Source organism: Equus asinus, chromosome 2 (assembly GCF_041296235.1).
Source record: "Equus asinus isolate D_3611 breed Donkey chromosome 2, EquAss-T2T_v2, whole genome shotgun sequence".
NCBI classification, from domain to species: domain Eukaryota; kingdom Metazoa; phylum Chordata; class Mammalia; order Perissodactyla; family Equidae; genus Equus; species Equus asinus.
The window spans coordinates 63,169,351-63,186,412 of record NC_091791.1 but is presented as its reverse complement, the minus strand read 5'-3'; the positions used below and the strand labels follow the sequence as shown (position 1 = coordinate 63,186,412).

Sequence of the window (17,062 nt, the reverse complement as noted above, 5' to 3'; positions counted from 1 at the left end):
CACAGTTATTAAAAACTATGTTTAGGAGAATATTTAATGATGTGGGAATGCTAGAATCTATTGTTAAGAGGGGAAAAACATAAGATTACAAAAACATGTACAGAATGTTCCATTTCTTTTCAAAAGGATGTGTGGAGGCAGAGAAGGGATTTCTAACTGATTGTTCTTTTCATTCCTTCTTGTCAATCTCTATTTTCTAAATCTTTCACAATGTAAATATATAAATTTTGTAATAAGGCAAAGTAATTTTTAATGTTTAATAGATTATAAAATGAGAAAAAGGAGACTGAGCTAGGCTTACTTACACAATAGAAACGAAAATTCTTATTCTCTGTGGATATATCCATAAGACAGTTCAGATGTTCATGTACAAAATGTCAACTAATGGCCAAGAAAATGGTGATGGCTCCTGTTGTGGGACTTTGGAGTCATCATTATCACCATCATCAAAAATAGGTAATTTCCTACCTCTGAACACAGTACTGAAGAATATGGAGTGTATTCTAAACTTTTGACCTACCTAATCTAAACTTATTCTAATAGGGGAGTGCTTTTTGGAGAGGAATGGTCTTTTTTATCCCTGTGTCTAAATCAGTCTTTATTACACACATTACCCTCAAACTAAATGCTTTTACACTCCTCTGTTTACAACCTGTGCCAAACCCAAAAGTATAAGGAAGGTGGGAGGGATGAAAAAATGCCTCAGGAACCTGTATACCTCTGAGCTGTCAGACATCACGACAAGGCTAATGAGTATGTAATAAAACACATTTTTAATACGGTTTAAAAGTTCACCTTTTGGCATTCTGGAAAGTGGGGGGTCACAGCACTCCATATGGAATCCTCTATCACAGGAGTCACAAAAAAGCATATTATCCTGTAATACAGCATATTAGAGACTAATTGAGACTGAAATCAACTGTAAAATGCCACAATTCTTATGTTATCCGATTAATAGTAATAAAATGTAATGAAGGAGCACCGCCATCCCTGTTGAAATCTGACATTTGTGTATTTAAAACTTTAAAAAGAAAATAGCCACAGTCTACAAAAAAGAAAAACTTTAACACTGAAAACTAACAATTTACCTGGAGATGGACTATTGAGAGTCATACTCACTGCATTTTTGCCTTGGATTCTACATGCACTGCAGGTCTTGCATTCGATGCACTGCCATCTTAAGGCCTTTACATTTGTTGTTAATTCAGGACAAAATTTCAAACAGGATGGGTGTCCTATAAGAATAAAAAGCAAATTGCTTTATGGGAATGGTGCCTGAGATTTTTTTTTTTAAGATTTTATTTTTTCCTTTTTCTCCCCAAAGCCCCCCCCCCGTACATAGTTGTATATTCTTCGTTGTGGGTTCTTCTAGTTGTGGCATGTGGGACGCTGCCTCAGCATGGTTTGATGAGCAGTGCCATGTCCACGCCCAGGATTCGAACCAACGAAACACTGGGTCGCCTGCAGCGGAGTGCGCGAACTTAACCACTCGGCCAAGGGGCCAGCCCCGTACCTGAGATTTTTTAAACTTCCTTTCCCTAAGACTTAGTCGATAGCAATGATGTCAGCCAAAGAAACTTAACAACTTGAAAATACAAAAAGATCAGAGAATCCATGGTATACTTTCCTTTCTGCCTTTTCTTTCCCCGTATGTACTGCAGTGACTGTACAAATGTTTTCCCTAAGAGAAATTTGGAAAATTTATACCAATTCCAATCACAAGTCTTGGAGAACTTGAAGATAACGTATGCTCAGATCATGTTCTCCTGTGTCTTCTGTTAAACCTCCTGCCCTCGCCATCTTCATCAACCACCATTTACCCAAAGTGTTCTGGTCTGCCAGACTGAGTGGAGTGCTGAAGTGCAAACAATTCCTGCTCTCTGTGTGTGATGAAATCATAAAACTTCAAACAACAGTTAGCTAAATAAAAAACTGGGGCTGCTTAACATAATGTAACTACAAATGCTAAAACAAAACAAAACAAAACAAGAGTATACAAAGAATATCCCATTGCTGGGATATACAAAGAAGATACTATTGCTATCTTGCCCCCAAATCCCTGAATTTAAATTCTGGAAGTAAGAGCAGAAACATTGAATTTGAGAGGTCAGAAGTTGAAAGATCCAGGTCAATAGAATACGTCAAAAAGCACACCCTCGGCAGGCTTCCCCAATTTTTCTGAGTATTTAGCTTTTCCACACTGTTTCGGGTACACTTTTCATCTAGCAGCTCTCACTTCACAGAGCAAATCTGGAGGCCCTGAGGGGCTACGTCATTCAAGGAAGCCAGCCAGGCCGCAGTGAGTAATAGATTCCTCCAAAAGGCTTGGGGAGTGCAAGCCTAGACTCTTTGAAAGGCAGTTCAGTTTAAAATCTGATGGTCTTTTATCACATAAACCTGAGATCTCCAAACTTGATTTTATTTTTCTAAATCTGGTTTTAAAATAGTAAGAACATTAGCAAATCCCATGTGAAAGAACTTATAACCAAGCTGCAAAAGAAACCTGAAGGGTAATAAAGAAAAGCAGATTCTGCAATTTCAAAACTGTTTTATAATTTCCTGACTTTGGCAGGCTCATTGTTTAAATATGTATTTTGGGTTGCTGCCAAAAAGGTCCTCCTCCCTAAAGCTTAACAGGTGCTTCATAAAATTCCACCCACCAAGAGATTGGGCTTTTTGAAGTAAAAACATTCAAAATCAATCATCAATGCTGTTAATAAAAGCGCACTATTCCTGAGTTAAAAAAAAAAAACCAACTCAACATCTGTATTTAAGATGTTGAGCAAATAAAATGTTGTCATAGGATTGCGACCTCAGGCAGAAGAGACACCCAGGCATTTAACCTACCACACCATTCTTTTACAAGGGCTTCTCTCACTCAAATGAATGCCCAGGGGTGGGGGAGTTAAATATATAAAAATGATATCAATCACCTCTTTCTGCTCAGGAACAGCAAACAAAGACAGCTTGCTTGTCGACTTTGAGAAGTATACTCTGAAGGGGGAGGGGAGAGGTCTTACCTTGATCAGGGAGTACTTTCCCCCTTATATGGTGAGGGGGATAAAAATTCAAGTTTTAAAGAACAGCAATTTAAATTCCACCCTTAAAATGGGTCCCATCAGTTTAAAAGTATACCATTTACTTCTCTTTTTTTCAGCCTTTTTACGACTTCCTGTAAGTCATACATCACTAGCACATATGACCTCAATTTCATGCACTAAATTTTTCTCTACATTAAAATCTGCTTTTGTACTCTGTAGCTTAATATTCAGTAACTAAGGGTAATTCACATCATATTATAGCTCACTATTTATTCTCACAGGTATGCTTTGAAAAATACTTTTTAGTAATTATACATTTTGAAGATTAATGGATTTCAGCCACTTTCAATCAAGAGTGAGGAATACTCTACTTCTTTTTGCTTTCTCTCACTTTAAGCAATATTATATCTCAACTAGTACCATTTAAGCTACCCTGTCAAATTTTAAAATCTCCAGCCTATCTTTCCTTTAGGCAGCAATCGTACCTTTATTTAGCTCAAGAGAATTGGCCATAGATCCCTTCCAGCTCTGAATTTCTATGATTTTGTAAAGGATGCTGAGGGATGAAGAAACATTTCCATTGTATTTTCTCATGACCAACTTTAAATTAACACAAAAGACTAACTGAGTCTTGGTATACTCCTCACAATCTATAGTAATTAGATAAAGGACAACAGTGCTACTGATAATGTAATTCCTTATCTCCCATTTAGCCATTCCATAAACTCACAAATTCCCTCTAAAATTCGGGTTCTCTCTGCTGACAAAATTCTTAATGGTTTGTCTTTCTGGATTTGTTTTATTTTCGTGGTTTGCAATTTATCATATTTGAGAGCATAATACGTATTCATTCACTCATTCATTCTTACTACAAACACATATTAAGCACTAGAAGCTTATAACAGTTTTATCTAGTAAAACTAAAGGGATACTGCTTAAAATTAAACAAGTACCGATGAGACCACAAACGAGTAGAAATGATTTTTGGAGGAAGTACTGTGGTAGAAAAAAGGCATAGGCTCTGTAGCAGACAGAATAACGCCCCCAAAGAGGTCTCTGCTATAACCCCTGTAACCTGTAAATATATTGCCTGCCATGGCAAAAGGGACTTTGTAGATGTGACTAAGGGCACAGGCTTTGTGATGGGGAGATTATCCTGGATTATCTGGGTAGACCCTATCTAATCACAAGTACTTAAAAGCAGAGAACCTTTTCCAGCTAGGTTAGTAAGATGAGATGAAAGCAGGAAGAGGAGAGATGCAAAGCAGGAGAAGGACTCCAGCCAGCTTTGCTAGCTTTGAAGATGGAAGAAGGGGGGTCCCACAAGCCAAGGAATATGGGTGGCCTCTAGAAGCAGGGAACGACCCTCACCAGAGAGAAAGCAAGAAAATGGGGATCTCACTCCTACAAACACAAGGAACTGAATTCTGTCAACAACTTTGTGGTAACTTGTTACAGCAGCAATGAAAAACTAATAAGGACTCAGGCAGTGGGTCCCTCGGACTAGCTATCTAACCAACCACCAGTCCATCTGAGACCAGTGAGGAAAAAGACAGACAATTCAGATCATATAGTCTAAAAGGAGAAATAGACATTAAACAAGAATTAAATTAACGCGTGACAATGGGTGGCTCAGCGATAGGGAAGAATCTAGCAGGAGGTTAAAGGAAGACCTTCCTATAGAAGAGACCCGAAGGATGAATGAGGTTAGATGGGACGAGAGGAGGGGCAGGACAGGAGAAGTTAGCATGTGCAGAGGGAGAGAACAACATGGTACATTTAAGGAGTGGAAAAAGGTTCAATGTGACTAGTGTGCAGAATATGAAAGGGATGGATGTGGAATGGAGTTAAGAGGAGCCCAGTCCAGGAAAGTTTTCTAGGCTATATTAAAGAATGGATTTCTTAAGGGTAATTGGTAGCCACTAAAAAAAATTCTGTGATTTAGGGGCCAGCCCGGTGGCATAGTGGTTGGGTTTGTGTTCTCTGCTCTGGGGGCTCAGGGTTCACAGGTTTGGATCCGGGCACAGACCTACACACCACTCATCAGGCCATGCTGTGGTGGCATCCCATATACAAAACAGAGGAAGATTGGCATGGATGTTAGCTCAGGGCCAATCTTCCTCACCAAAAAAAATAAAATAAAATAAAAAACAAATCTGTGATTAGTTTTATAATTTAAAAAAGTAACTTAGGCTGCAGTGTGGAAAACCGGTGAGGGGAAAGAGGGTCAAGATGAGATTTAGGTTACTATAATAGCAGACTGACTGGGTTTGGTGGGGGTGTGGATATACTGAGGATGTAGGATATTTATTAGGACACAGAATCAATGTATTTTTGGTGATTCCTTGGTGTGAGAGAAAAGGACAGAGGATGGTTTGTGGAACTGAATGAGTACGAATGGCACCCATGCTCATTCACAGTCACAGCACACCTGTGAGCCGGTGGGTGCCATTTGCTGAAATAAGAAATCCCTGAGGAGAAGCTAGACCTTGTTTGTTTGCTGAGATTTCTGTTGTTACTGTTGTGGTGGTTGTTTTGGGGTGGAGGCAGCAGTGCAAGCTTGATAAGCTGTTTTGGATATTAATTCTGGGGAGCCTATGGGGTGTCCAAGTGGAGAAGTTTTGGAGGCATTTACACCCGAGGTCTGGAGCTCAGGAGAAGACCTGAAGCAAAGGAACAAACACAGAGCCAAGGACAGAGGCCTGAAGAAACACTGAAGGGATGAAGAGAGGCCCAGGAGCTAACAAAAGATGTGGAAGGAAGTGGTAGAGAGAAAACACAGAGAACACAATACCACAGAAGTCAAAGCAAGAGAACATTTCAAGGAAAAAGATCCTTAGGTCAAACATGGCTGAGAGGAGTATCTGATGTGGACTGAAAGATGTCCATTAGCTTCTGACGAAGACTGAAAAGTGACCTTTAGATTTTGCTACATGGAGGTCACTTTTAATCCCGACAAGCACAATTTTAGTGAAATAACAGGCCAAAGCAAGGTTTCTGCTTCCTGTTTCTCCACTTGGATGGTCAATCCAGCTTTGGGCTTGTGGAGGGTGGGGCTCATCAATCCTTCCTCCTCCATCCCTATCTATTCCTCTTTGGATTACATCTTTAGGTTTCTTTCTAGTCAGGGGTCTCCTTCTCAACCTAATTATTCAATCTGTGTCTACTCAGTGCAAAACCGGACGACTAACCAACCAATCCCTGGGTTTTCTCACAGTGATCTTAAGAAACTAGCGATCTTTTTTGTATACCTATGTATCCATATAATGCACCTACTAGCTCACTCTGGAAGCAGAAGGCAGGCCAAGTTTGCTCAGGGTTAACACACAAATAAAGACAAACCCAGAGAGACTTCAAGTCTCCTGAGTGCAGACTGATATTCGACCTCACAGCTCTTGCTCCCTTTACTATACAAAGGTGATTTTTCTTCCTCTCCCAACTGCATCACAGCAGTTTTTCTCTGTCTCCAGTTTCAATGAGCTTCCACTTAGAATGATGCTGTAATTTTGAACTGTGCACTTATCTTAGATTTGCTAATTTGAAAACACACATGCACACAAGTCATCTGTAAGTAAGATTTAACCACCCAGCAATCTAAGCAGCAGACACAAAATTTCATTTGGTATAATATCTAATACTTATGTGAAGCTAATTAAACATAATTTGGTCTTAATGAGGCAAAGAGAATGTAACAGTGTTAATTTCAAAGTAGGCTGATCCATGAAAGTCAAGTAAAATCCGTTCCTAGTCCCAACATTTCGATAGACCTGAAGACTATCTGATGATTCTCATATTCACATTAGTGTTTAGAATAATCTTCCACATTTATGTAATGTTTTATAGTTACTAATAATCTTCATATCATTATCTCATTGGATCCTTACAACAATCCTGGGGACGCAGGCTGCAGACGTCACCCTCTGCATTTTACAGATATGGAAAACTGCAGCTAAACCTCCAGCAAGCAGAAGAGAATTGGAACACCACATTTGGGGCTCCTTGCATCACGCACCTCACCTCACATTTTACTACCTGCAAACTTGATTTTCAAAAGAATTTTTAGCAGGAAAAACATAGTTAAAGAAAATATTGCCCATTTGCAACCCTGAGCCATCTTAAAAATAGAGAAATTTCTAATTGGCTTTACTTCATGATCTAAGCAGAAGGAAACATTTATTACTCACATCTCTGAAATCTAAGCAGAGTCTAAATGTGACATCATACAAATGGTACTTCAGATAGAGGTTGACCAAAAAGCAACAGGCACATATGGGAAACACATTTAAGAATGATCCTCCTTATGGGCTGCCATCTATCTACATTTTCTTTTTTTGATTTTATACTGCTATGGGTATTTTTTTCACATAAACATCTTACATTAAGAATTCCTCTAATCATTACAAAGTCTTGATTCAATCCTAGAACCAATGGACTCTTCTGTGTGTGAGAGAGCGGCCATTTCCATAAGGCCGACTAAGGGTACCAAATACTCTGTAATTCCCCCTTGAGAAACTGGACTGGACCATGACAATGGGGCTTCCACCATTATTAGAGGGGATTGTTGAGCCATGCTGGCCTTTTTTATTCTTTTTTCCCTATAATTACCAAGGTGTCACAACAGAGCTTTATGACTATAAGAATCCTCCAAGCTCTCTAAGAAGAATCATATTTTATTTTGATTCTTCTATTTAATGACTAGCAAATAAAAAAGTCCACTCATCTGATCTACCAGATGAAGTAAACATCTATAGTGCATCTCCCTGAGTTAGGAAGAATGGGTTCCTAATGACTTAAATATTAGTTAAATCCGGAATGGCACAGTACACTCAAGAGAAGATTAAGTGAACCTCAACACTAGAGCCAGATCCCTTTGCTGAGTCCAGAGAAGCACTCTGACCCCAGGGCTTGAATTTCTGCCATGACCCATACCTTGACTCCAAAGCCTCTGGCTCTTTCTACCTGAAGGGAGGGGGAAAGACTGGCTCACAAAATGACTCTAGCTATGTAACCCTTCTAGACACTATCCTCAATCCATTCTTCTCCATTTGTTAAAAGAGAAAACAAGAGACTGTTTTTGAAAAGAGAAAATATAACACTACACCTACACACCCTGAGGAAATAAGAAACTTCAGAGGAAAAGAATTTCAGTGACCTTGAAGTATAAAGGAGATGAAACCTCTCCTTTGGCAGGTCTTCAATCTGGAAAGACGGAGGGAGATGATTATATCAGAAAATCTAAGATCTGCCTGTTAGAATTACACCTTTATACCCTGTGAAGGAGGCCATGAAGTTATGATCTAAAAGATAATGATCATGAATTCTTTGTCAACTCAGGCAAGTGTATCACCAGAGGTAAGAAAATATAGGAAGGGAACTTTTCTTCCCACATTAACTGCGTTAATTAATCTGTCTAGGCGCTCAGACAAATAGATACTCAAGAAATTAAACAATGAAGGGTGTTTTTAAAGTACCACCTTAAAAATCACAAAGGGCAAACCCTAGACAAGTGAACACCACTACACTGATCAGGCAGTTAAACAAAAGAATAATTCATTCAGAATGGGCCTCGTGAGAAAACCCAAAAGATAACTACAGAGTCAGAACTGATGAGTGAGGCACTACCTCACCAGGATAAAACAGGGAGATTGTATGGTTGAAATTTATTAAACTGAACACACAGATAATGTTTCCATGCCCTTTTGTCACTATCCATGATACCATGGGCAGGTAAAAGAATTTTAATGAATCTGTGAAGCCTATCAAAAAGACTGTCAGAATGCATTTCTCAAGCAGAGTTTACAATGTCTTATTTCCAAGGCTCTCCTCTCCTAGTCAGGTCCTGAAGGCTGCAGAACCACATAGGGCCTATCAAGTTAAAACTTCATAGGAGAAGGAAGAAGCATTACACAACACCGTCATTCCTCAGTGTGAAATATTTCTTCTACCCAACCATCAAGCAGCTGTCACACATGGTGACAAGATTTTAAATTACTCACAGCAATCAAGGACAACAATATCAAACGTGCCAAATAGTAACAATGGCTGACATTTACAGTTCACTTACCATACTTCTGGCAGCCCCTGTGTTAGGCTACTTACTTGCATTCTCTCATTTAACTCCCACAAAACCCAAGAGGTAGGTGCTACCATCATCTAATTTTCTAATGAGGAAACTCAGGCTCAGAATGGTTAAACAAGTAACTCAAGGTAGAGGAGCTGGGCTATGGCTGGCTCTCAAGTTTGCTCTTAACCACTATACTATACTGACATCCTAAATGAAGCCGTCAGGGTATTTTGCAGGTTTGTTGTTGTTTCTAAAGATATTTATAACGAGAGAACTACTTGGTCATGAATTTTAAAATAACATGTGGGGGATAAAAGTTTCAGTAGTCTAGGAGAAGAAAATTTTAAAAATTAACACATTAATTTTTAAAAATCCAATAACCATCACTTAATCTGTTGATATATATATTTGTGTTATATGTGTGTATCTAAGTATGTGTATATGTGTGTGTGTATACATACACACATATATATAACCATATATATCTGTCTCACCTAGGCAACTATCACCTGTTTACCGAGAAGGAAGACTGGCTTGGTAAGACAAATTCTCTTAATATAAGCATAATTTGACTTTTAAGCTCCATTATAAAACTAGACTATGGTCTTAAAATCTTATATTGAGAAAAAGGCAGAGGTGACAGCTACCTTGAAAGCATTTTGGGTATGGCCATTTGGCAACAGTCTAGTATCCCTACCCAGCAATTCCTTAATTTCAACATCACCTTCTGCCTAGATTATTCTTTTCCTATCTTATTCTAGGCAATTTGAATTTCTTTCATGCCTGATGATTTTTTGATTCTATCACTGCAGTTTCCAGAATACTGTCCCTTTCATTTGAAGTCACACAGAGCTGGGCTGTAATACTATATTTCACCAGTAGGTGTCATGACCTGAAACACTACATATTCCAAATCAAGTATCTCAAATTGAGACTTCAGGTTATAGAAAACAAGTCATTCTAGTTGTATCCACCTTGAAAACTCAGAATTCTCTACACTGAATTTAACCTGCAATGCAGAATACTCCACAATGAATGATCAATGCTGGTATGAAATCAAAGCTTAATTATAAATTTTAATACATAGCGTTATATCAACATATGTAATATCTTTACGTCAGTACTAATATACTGGCACTATTTCCCCCCTCTACCTGCACTTACTTTTTAAACTTAAAACCTATGCCATTACCACATAATTGCTTTAAATAACAAATACAGATTGGTAAAGAGATAAACAGCATGTAGTTATAAAGGGGAGTCATTGTACATACATACAAAAAATACCAACTTACCACTACTGCCACAATCTGCACAAGAGAGGAGTTCTTCTGCTTTCTTTTCACGATTTGATTCTTTAGTCCCCAAACAGAAGCTACATATTGGAATGGGATCAGCACGGGGCTATGACAGAATTAAAATGAAAAAAAAGTTAGTTTTCCATTTCAAAATTAAAAACAAAACATTAAAGTCAAAATCTTCTTACATATCTAACAAAAAAACATGCTAAAAAGGTATTCAAATCAATATTTTCTGCTAATAAAAAAAGCTCTTAAGTTATTTGATACTAAAGTATTACCTAATGTATAATATCTAAAATTCAGAAGTAATTTTTATTTAACCAATAAAATCTAAGACCTTTATATATTATAAAACCTTCCTGAAATGAACATTATCAAGGATTCATTTGAAATCTCAATCGTTCCCATAATCTATTTGCTTAAATTGATTCATCTATTCAATATTATAATCTATGAATATCATCTAGTTAGGTCAGATTGTTTAAGCTTTATTAAATGTTTTAGTGCAGGTTACTACTTTTCATCTATTAAATATTTGACATAAAATCTTGGTATGTTTTTAGGTGACATAATAACAGAGTTAGAGCTAAGCAAGAACTTTAAAATTCTATAGGAGCACTTGAAAAGATCAAAAGACCATTAACAAGGCATGTCTCTGGCATGGCTTCAAAAGTAAACCACACCATGCCACACAAAGGAGATAAACTCTCAATCTCTGACATTTCCACTTTAATAGAAGGAACAACAAAACATTTGTCTAACCCCCTAGCACCCTTTAACTCTCACTAAGGAAACTGCTTTTAATGATGTATATAAATCTGCATATATTTTAGTGTCTCCATTGTTGTTTATGGAGTATACTAGCAATGCTAGTATTCCCATCCATGTGAATAGATGACTGTGCCTATAGATCTGATCAAATTATTTTGAACAGCCAAAACTGTATGAAAACTAAAATTTTATTGCATATTCCAAGCCTTCACACATGTTGTCTGCTAGCCATCTGAATGTAACTATAATGTATTTCTATTTGAATCTCACATATCAAAAATTCAGGGCAAGAAAACGTAGCATAATCACAAATGTTTCTCTAATGTAAATGAAAAAGAAGATTATGTTATGTCTTACTTTCTAAATATATATCAGCATAGAATAAACTTCATTTGTTCAGCTACTCCATCCCAAATGCCTAATACAATGTCTGAAGCACAGTAGGCACTCAAAATATATTTGCCAACTGAATAAATGAAAAAAAAAAAAACCCTCATCTCTAAGATAGTATTTAAAATGGTTATAATTCCAACAAATATCTTGGCTCACTCTGACAACATGTCATCAAAAAACAAAACTTGTCTTATGACCAAGCATTTGCAAAATTGTTCAATATGACTGTTAATTTCATCTTACAATATAAGTGTTCGTTATCTTGTCCTTATTTTTGTTTTAATTTGTTAATATGCACCGGCTTTACTTTCTGAAGTAGCTTTGCAAATGTATTTTTGTAGCCCCAGTTAAAAAGCAGAGTATAAAACACTGTGTATTAGAAAAACCAAAAAAGACAAGCTACAACAAATTGGTCACCAACTCCAGCCACAATTTTTTAAATGCCAGATAATCAGCACTGCATAATTATGGATCCATAGTTATTATTTGCAACTGCTCAACTGCAGTACCTTGGGAACACTTTTGTTCCTTTAAATAGCAATTAAAGGAACAATCTGGTTTTAAAGTGACAACATTCCCCTGACAGATTCTAGCTAAAACCCAGTCCCCGTACTAATGGGATTCTTGCTTTCATTTGATATAACAATGCTCAAGCCATTGCTGCCACCTTGCAGTGATAAATAATTTACAAAATGTCACATATCATTCATGCAATGAAACAAATCCAAATCTGCGATCCCATTTTTCTTTCCCAGATGAATTTTCATTGTAAGAAAGACATGGCCATCAGCCAGCATTCAGCTCATTTTTCATTTTTAACTAAAGGTAACACAAAGGACAAAGGTTGCTAGTAGTTCATGGCCAGAAAGACTGATGTCCCACACTCTTCCCAATAATGGAAAGCATAGATGCTATCACTTCACGCCACATTCAAGTGAACCCCTCCATGCTGATGTATGCTCACATCCATTTATTTTAGGGATAACTATCTCACAATACTCTATAAAACCACTGCATTATACAGAAATGTCTGCCCTGCTGAATTATTGATAATTCAAAGCACTTTGTACTAACCTCAGTATAGCTGAGTCTAATTAACTTTAAAAATTTGTCACTTGTATGAAATGAAACTTTTACAGTAATGCATGTAAATGGGTCACAGAATTATTATGATTCACTATTCTCAATCAGACTACATGTAAATTGTTTCAAAAAATAATCCCTGGTACTAGATTAAAATGGATTGCTGTCAGAAAGAGGTCTGAATAAATGGCAACTCGATTCTACACATCCACTACTGACAGATCATATTAAGAGTCTGAAAACAGAACCAAACATTCCCAATTCTTAATTCCTTTTCTTTGAAATTTCACAAAGGCTCCTAACTTGTTGATCACATCTTCTCATCAACGTGCCTGCATATTTCAGAGAATTAACACTCATGAATAGGTTTAAACTCTGCAAACTGCTCAGGAAGTACCTCCTCCTCATTTCCCATGTAACCGTCCTAGGGGAGCTGCTAGGTTAGAGGCCGCTCATACACTGTATCTCATCTAATCACCTTAACAATCCTGTCAGGAATGTATATTATTATACCCATTTTAGGAAGGAAATTGAGGATCTGAGAAGTTAGGTGACTTTTCTAAAGTTACACAGGTTCAGCTGTGGACCTGGCATTTAAACACAAGTCTGTCTTCACTAAAGCCCATTTCTCACCTGTACCACCTCCCCTCCTCTTCTCGGTTCTCTCAGGAAAATAAATGTTGAAAATGATCTTTCCATCAGCAGCAATAACTCTTTACTAATGTGCTCACTATCTCTTCCATCCAATTTCTTCCATGACTAATGGCATATGTTTTCAAAACTATTTAAAAAGCAACCATTAATATGCTACAGATTATTTATTAATTACAATGGGGAAAAGGTAACCTTACAGTGGAGAAATCTGGCAGACACTTCCTTAACCAAGTGACCAAACCTATCATCAACATGGGACAAGGAGACATCATGCAGCTGAACATTGCACTGAAGGACTCAAGCAATGCCTATGCAGTATTCTTGCTGGAAACATTTACCCTGAATCTAATCATAAGGAAACAATCAGGCAAACCCCAATTTAGGGGCATTCTGTAAAACTACTGGCCTGGACTCTTCAAAAAACCCGTCAAGTCATGTAAGACCCAAAAAAAGGAAGAATCATCAATTTAGGAAACTAACCTGGTATGAAAACTAAACACAACTTGTGACTCTTGCTTGGATTCTGACTTAAAAAAAAAAAAAATACCCTATAAAGGACATTATTTGGATAATTATGGAAATATGCACTAAATAGTAGACAATACATAAACTAGATACAGCATAAATTTCTTGAGTCAACATAATTGTGATTAAATAGGAGAATGTCCTTGTTCTTAGGAGTTATTTGCTGAAACATTTTGTAGTGAAGTGCTATGATGTCAATAACTTAAGCTCAAATGATGCAGGGGGGAAAACCTATGTGTATTTGTATGTGTGTGCACAGAGAGGGAGAGAGAAAGCAAATGTGGCAAAATGTAAACGGTTAGTGAACCCATGTAAAGGGTACATGGGTGTTCATTATATTATTCTTCCATTTTTCTGGATGTTTGCAATTTTCCAAAAAGCTGAGGGGGAAAAATAGTATCCTCTCCACTCCCAAAAAAGATCTAGAATGAATTATTATACAGTTGGATTATAAGCATTTATAAAATAAAACATCTCAAACCAACTGCCAATTCACAGGAAATATAGAGGACAGAGGAACATGTCAATCTATACAGCAGGGGGATGCAAGTACCAAAACTCTTGAGGACAAATGACCCAGTTTCTTCAACAAATAAATTAAAAGGGAGACAGAGTGAGCAAGCAAGGCTTATCAGCCAATCACAAGGTATAGTCCTTACCTTGATCATGATACAAATAAATTGTAAAACAAAACAAAATAGGATGAGGGACCTGAAGGAACTGAGGCTAGTTAGCCTTGAAGAGACTGCTGGGAGGGGATAAGCTGGGTGTCTTCATGCAGGTCCTGGAAGGGTTAGATTTGTCCTCCATGGTTCCAGAGTATAAAACTTCGACCAATAGGGGTTACTGCAGAGGAGGTTAAACTTTCCAACAGAGCTGTCCAGCAATAGAATGGATTATTTTTTTCCTGCTTCCTTTATTTATTTTTTAAATTGTGACAAAATGTACATAACATAAAATTTACCAGGCTCAACCACTTTTAAGTATACAGTTCAGTGATCTTAAGTATAATCACATTGTTGTACAACCAGCATCACCATCCATCTTCCCAAACTGATGCTCTGTCCTCATTAAATACTAACTTCCCACTTCCTCCTCGCCCCAGCCCCAGGCAACCACCTTTCTACTTTCTGTCTCCATGAATTTGACTCCTCTAGGTACCTCAGGTAAGTGGAATCATACAGTCTTCATGGAATGGATTCTTCTTGAGGCAGCTGAAGGCCGCCGTAATCAGAAGAAACCATGGAGAGGCCGGATGGGCCCCATCAGGATGGTGAGGATGCCACAGTGGACAAAGAAAGGAGCTGTGTACAAGTCGGGGATCCGGGATTCTTCAAAGGTCCTTTCCAGATCAAATATTTCAATGGTTCCAAGGCTGGATAATTGCTAAAGCTCTTCCCAGCTCTAATTTTTTATTGATTCTATTATACTTAAAAAGACATTTTAAGAGTTTTCAGGACCCTCGACTTCAAAATAAAATAGCCTTTTCTGAGCAAACATTCTTTAAATCCATGACAGTGCATTTTTGAGAAATTTTATATTTGCTTACGGTTACTTTTGTTTCTGCCCTGAAGGAAACAACTTCATGTGATAGTCTTGTTAGTCTAAGTAACCGGACAAAAATAAATGAAAGCTCATGTACTTGATCAGAGCCAGGGGTTCTCAGGGCTCACATCCTCTTTCTGACAATGACATAAAACAGGGTTTTCTCCCCATGGTCTCCATTCACAACAGTCAGGGATATAGCCCTCTCTTTCCATAATCCCCCATGGAGTCATCTTCTTGAGTCATCTGCAACTTCTCGAATCTACTTACAAAACATATCATTTTAGTAATTCCAAGTGTTGAAAACAATTCAGCATTTTTCATTCATGTACTTGTGCTTGTATCATGGGAAGACCTGGAGTTAAATTTTGTTCTGTGAGCCTCAGGTTTCCTCATTTGTCAAAGGGCACTATAGCGTCCACATTTTCTAGCACTAGTGCTGCTAAAGTTCAAATGTGAGTGAGTGTGTGAAGTACTTTGTAACTATAAAGTTCTATTCAAACATTGTTACAATTATTGCAAAATTCACTTTGGCTATAAAAACAAAAAGAGCAAACGAACAACTTCAAGTCCTTAATAAACATCAGCACAAATGAACTGCTGTGGAGTTTAGAATTACTCTATAAAAGACTTTGATTCTGTGAGCCCCCATTATAAATATTAATCTTAGAAGTTTTTTTTTTTAACGAATTAATCAGGGAGTACAGGAACAGGGTAGAAAACGCCTCAAGTGGGAGCCAAGAGGCCTGTAGCTGAATTAATAAAAGGAAAGCTCAAAGTAAAAGAAAAGAAAAAGATGTCAAAGGAAGAAAAGCATAAACAAACATAAAACCTTAAATGAATAACACCATAAAAGTGAAGAAAGATGAACATAAATCCTTCACACTCAAGTATGAAAAAGTTCATCTTTGGAGAAAGTTCTCTACACTTTACCTCAGACAACTCAATTCAGTAACTGCAAAACAAGTTGCATGAAAGGGCTGTTTTAAGACTCTTCTGTACCTATCTCTTTAATTTGCACCCTTGTTTTGTTTGGCACTGAAATTTGAAGTTTAGGTAATGCTTCACTGTTTACCAAAATGCTTTTCTCAAATGTCTCACTTGTGCCAAACACCAATCCTGTGAGACAGGTCTGGCGGCTCTTGCTGTCTCCATTTTACAGGTAGACAGAGGGACCCCAGCCTGCTGACTCCAAGCCCTTTGCTCTTCCACTTTTCCCACGGTCGGTCCTTCATTTCATTTGGAGCTTGATTCAGTATTCCGCCTTATCAGAGAGGCTATCCCTGACCATTCTCTCTGAAATTGCCCTTCACCAGCACCTCTGCATCCTCCAGGCCTTGTTTTATTTTTCCGCACAACACTCATCATTATCTGACATATTATGTATCATTTGTCTATTTTATTTCACTTACTAAACTATAAAAGCTCCATCGGGAGGGCAGAGACTCTGTTCATTGCTGTAGCTCCAGCCTCCAAGTACATTTTTGAATAAATGAATGAACAAATGGTCGAACTGCTTTCAGGTTAGGAACCGGTTCCTCCAGTTCAACAGGTCTCCAAACACTGACTACTGTTCTTTGTCTTAATGTATATCCTTAATGGCTACAATGTGACCTGTGAAGCCACCACTGATGGCAAGGTGGGTTCCATTACTATCTAATCTGAAGGCTTTTGTCTACTCCGAC

At 37.7% G+C, this 17,062-nt stretch overlaps 1 protein-coding gene across 14 annotated transcripts in view; it reads right to left on the bottom strand.

Annotated features, from left to right (window-relative positions):
* The window catches only part of KAT6B (lysine acetyltransferase 6B), a 193,285-nt gene that overhangs the window by 52,079 nt on the left and 124,144 nt on the right, over nt 1–17,062 (bottom strand). For all 14 annotated transcript variants that reach the window (XM_070490727.1, XM_070490773.1, XM_044757489.2 and 11 more), the window contains 3 exons: nt 10,401–10,509; nt 1,120–1,235; nt 796–877 (listed from right to left, as the gene is read on the bottom strand). In XM_070490727.1, coding sequence (XP_070346828.1) covers nt 796–877; nt 1,120–1,235; nt 10,401–10,509 — 307 coding nt within the window. The remainder of the gene's footprint in view (nt 1–795; nt 878–1,119; nt 1,236–10,400; nt 10,510–17,062) is intronic.